We start from the raw sequence: 4,343 nt of genomic DNA on the forward strand, positions 1-4,343 counted from the left end.
ACTCGCTAAAAGTCCTCATTATTTACATGGAGTCTGGTGGTGTTTGGTGATGGTGATTTCGGGGCTGTTTCATGTTAAACTAAAAGGATCTTCCTCTTTAACTAAAAGGTCTATCTCTGTAGGGATCCTTTCATAATGTTGTCAGACACTTAGAATAATAATCTGAGTCTGTCAGCAGCAACAACAGAACTTTTAGTGGACGCAGACTGATGCTGAACATTAGTCCTGTAGGGTTACATTACAGCCCGGTTCACGGCTGCTGGTTACAGCAATCTCGCTCAGTACTGGACCAGTACCAGTACTGTTGTTCCCATCAGTCACTGTCCAGTTCCCAGGCTAAAAAATCATCAGTCTCAACAGTCAGTTTTTGGGGTTTTATATGCACATATCAGAGAAACCGCTGCATGTTTTTACGACCTCTCACCCGATTCTCTCTTGCTCCATGGCCTCCATCTTCTCGGCTCGAGCGATAACGCTGTTTATGATTTCTTTCTCTTCATCTGTCAGGTCCGGACCAGGACCAGGGCCCGGCTGCATCGTCCAGTTGCCCCTGTCAGCCAAACATAAGCAATCACACATTTGCATCCACGCAGCATGAACACATTACACTGCTCTCTGCACAGTTACATAGCAGGTAGTATCTTTATAGGGCACACCCTAGTCTATATCAACAACATTTCATTTCTGGGATAACTCCAGTGCTGCTGGAAAGCCCACATTTCTACCGAATGTCCAACATTTATTCTCTCCTTTATTATCTAACGTTGGCGCTCTAGGACACTTTTTTCCATAATGTTCCCCATTTGATTGTGTTTTTACCCCCTGACCAGCGATAGATTAACCAAACAGCAGCCATGTGACTAGCTGATGAAAAAAAAGCAACTGAAACTTAAAAAAAAACAAAAAACGTAAAAAGTCGGTAGAAAGAAGGAAGTAAAGCAAGAATAGACAGGAGTGGAAAATAGTATAAAAAACCTAGAAAAACTTCGTAAAAAGTGACATAACATAATAGAAAGAAGGAAGACAAACTTCAAAATAAGTGACAACAACCTTGAAAAATGTGGAAAAACATTTAAAAAACTTTGACAAACTTCAAGAAAAAAAGAAGACAGTAGAAAAAAGGAAGGATGGAAGGAAGGAAGGAAGGAAGGAAGGAAGGAAGGACAGAAGGAAGGAAGGTAGGAAGGAAAGAAGGAAGGAAGGAAGGAAGGAAGGAAGGAAGGAAGAAAGGAAGGAAGGAAGGAAGGAAGGAAGGAAGGAAGGAAGGAAGGAAGGAAGGAGGGAAGACAGGAGGGAAAGAAGGAAGGAAGGAAGGAAGGAAGACAGTAAGGAAGGAAGGAAGGAAGGAAGGAGGGAAGGAAGGAAGGAAGGAAGGAAGGAAGACAGGAGGGAAAGAAGGAAGGAAGGAAGGAAGTAAGGAAGACAGTAAGGAAGGAAGGAAGGAAGGAAGGAAGGAAGGAAGGAAGGAAGGAAGGAAGGAAGGAAGGAAGGAAGGAAGGAAGGAAGGAGGGAAAGAAGGAAGGAAGGAAGGAAGTAAGGAAGGAAGGAAGGAAGGAAGGAAGGAAGGAAGGAAGGAAGGAAGGGAGGAAGGAAGGAAGGAAGGATACTAACGAGAGACTTATGTAACGTCAATACAGTAAAAATGGACCTACGTAACGAAGTTGGTTCACTGCTGGCTACAAGTTAGCAATCAGACACTGGAACGGCGTTTTGAGCTAACGTTAGCAACCAAACAATCAAAGGTAGCTACAACGTTTTTAAATGATTTCTGTCTTCTGTTATTGTTAGTAAAGAGAAAAGTTTATTATTTTATAGATTTCATAAATTTCAGTATGACACGTTATGCCGTAAACTGTTGGAATCTGAGCACGCTCGACTCACGTCTGCCCTCGACTCACATCGGGTTAGCGACAAGGACTTTGTCTACTTACTGCTCTTTATCACTGTGTCCCAGATCACACATCAGAGGGAGGCAGAGGAAGCAAAGCAGAACACAGTGAAGGGTCAGTCCACTCACAGGGAGGTTTAACAACACAAAGGTGTTCTACATCAGGGGTTTTCAAACTTTTTGTGTGTGTACACCACTATTTGTAATAGTACCTCATAATACACGTAATAATGTCTACACACAGTCCTACCTGAATTAATCTGCACCTCTTAATTGATAGGCCTACTAGCACTACAACTATAACTGGTCATCGCATCAGTACAACAGGCTCGTTAAAAGAACGTTTACTGCACACAACGGCTGCCACAGGGCATAATCAGGTTCATTTGAACAACAGGCTTATTTCCATAGCAATGGAGTATTACATCTATACAGTAATAACAACACTTGACGATTGTAGGGGATTATTAATCTTCAGAGTTTCACAAGTCCTCAAAAAGTAGGCTATGTGAGTTTGTGTCACGTCTAGTCCCTGTGTCAAGTTTCTTTGTTTAGTTGGTTTCATGTTTTCTGTTGGTTTTCCCATTTCCAGTTTTAATTTGAAGTCTGTCTTTTCTCCCTAGTCTTGTCTGATTTACTTCCTGCCTTTTGGTTTTCCCGCCCTTGTGATTGTCTGATGTGTTTCACCTGTTCCCCAGCCCTAGTGTCACCTGTCCCTTGTTTCCTCATTACCCTGTGTATTTAGTCCTTGTGGTTGTCTGATGTGTTTCACCTGTTCCCCAGCCCTAGTGTCACCTGTCCCTTGTTTCCTCATTACCCTGTGTATTTAGTCCTTGTGGTTGTCTGATGTGTTTCACCTGTTCCTCAGCCCTAGTGTCACCTGTCCCTTGTTTCCTCATTACCCTGTGTATTTAGTCCTTGTGGTTGTCTGATGCGTTTCACCTGTTCCCCAGCCCTAGTGTCACCTGTCCCTTGTTTCCTCATTACCCTGTGTATTTAGTCCTTGTGGTTGTCTGATGTGTTTCACCTGTTCCCCAGCCCTAGTGTCACCTGTCCCTTGTTTCCTCATTACCTTGTGTATTTAGTCCTTGTGGTTGTCTGATGTGTTTCACCTGTTCCCCAGCCCTAGTGTCACCTGTCCCTTGTTTCCTCATTACCCTGTGTATTTAGTCCTTGTGGTTGTCTGATGTGTTTCACCTGTTCCCCAGCCCTAGTGTCACCTGTCCCTTGTTTCCTCATTACCCTGTGTATTTAGTCCTTGTGATTGTCTGATGTGTTTCACCTGTTCCCCAGCCCTAGTGTCACCTGTCCCTTGTTTCCTCATTATCCCTGTGTATTTAGTCCTTGTGATTGTCTGATGTGTTTCACCTGTTCCCCAGCCCTAGTGTCACCTGTCCCTTGTTTCCTCATTACCCTGTGTATTTAGTCCTTGTGGTTGTCTGATGTGTTTCACCTGTTCCCCAGCCCTAGTGTCACCTGTCCCTTGTTTCCTCATTACCCTGTGTATTTAGTCCTTGTGGTTGTCTGATGTGTTTCACCTGTTCCTCAGCCCTAGTGTCACCTGTCCCTTGTTTCCTCATTACCCTGTGTATTTAGTCCTTGTGATTGTCTGATGTGTTTCACCTGTTCCCTCAGCCCTAGTGTCACCTGTCCCTTGTTTCCTCATTACCCTGTGTATTTAGTCCTTGTGATTGTCTGATGTGTTTCACCTGTTCCCCAGCCCTAGTGTCACCTGTCCTCGTTTCCTCATTACCCTGTGTATTTAGTCCTTGTGATTGTCTGATGTGTTTCACCTGTTCCCCAGCCCTAGTGTCACCTGTCCCTTGTTTCCTCATTACCCTGTGTATTTAGTCCTTGTGATTGTCTGATGTGTTTCACCTGTTCCCCAGCCCTAGTGTCACCTGTCCCTTGTTTCCTCATTATCCTGTGTATTTAGTCCTTGTGGTTGTCTGATGTGTTTCACCTGTTCCTCAGCCCTAGTGTCACATGTCCCTTGTTTCCTCATTACCCTGTGTATTTAGTCCTTGTGATTGTCTGATGTGTTTCACCTGTTCCCCAGCCCTAGTGTCACCTGTCCCTTGTTTCCTCATTACCCTGTGTATTTAGTCCTTGTGGTTGTCTGATGTGTTTCACCTGTTCCCCAGCCCTAGTGTCACCTGTCCCTTGTTTCCTCATTACCCTGTGTATTTAGTCCTTGTGATTGTCTGATGTGTTTCACCTGTTCCCCAGCCCTAGTGTCACCTGTCCCTTGTTTCCTCATTACCCTGTGTATTTAGTCCTTGTGATTGTCTGATGTGTTTCACCTGTTCCCCAGCCCTAGTGTCACCTGTCCCTTGTTTCCTCATTACCTTGTGTATTTAGTCCTTGTGGTTGTCTGATGCGTTTCACCTGTTCCCCAGCCCTAGTGTCACCTGTCCCTTGTTTCCTCATTACCCTGTGTATTTAGTCCTTGTGA

The 4,343-nt window shown here is 44.3% G+C and overlaps 1 protein-coding gene across 1 annotated transcript in view; it reads right to left on the reverse strand.

Annotated features, from left to right (window-relative positions):
* The window catches only part of LOC144518761 (rabphilin-3A-like), a 30,944-nt gene extending 30,394 nt beyond the window's left edge, over nt 1–550 (reverse strand). Inside the window, exon 1 of the mRNA XM_078251667.1 lies at nt 425–550. Coding sequence (XP_078107793.1) covers nt 425–537 — 113 coding nt within the window. The 5' untranslated portion in view covers nt 538–550. The remainder of the gene's footprint in view (nt 1–424) is intronic.
* Nucleotides 551–4,343: the final 3,793 nt, after the last annotated feature.

This window comes from Sander vitreus, chromosome 5 (assembly GCF_031162955.1).
Source record: "Sander vitreus isolate 19-12246 chromosome 5, sanVit1, whole genome shotgun sequence".
Lineage (NCBI taxonomy): Eukaryota > Metazoa > Chordata > Actinopteri > Perciformes > Percidae > Sander > Sander vitreus.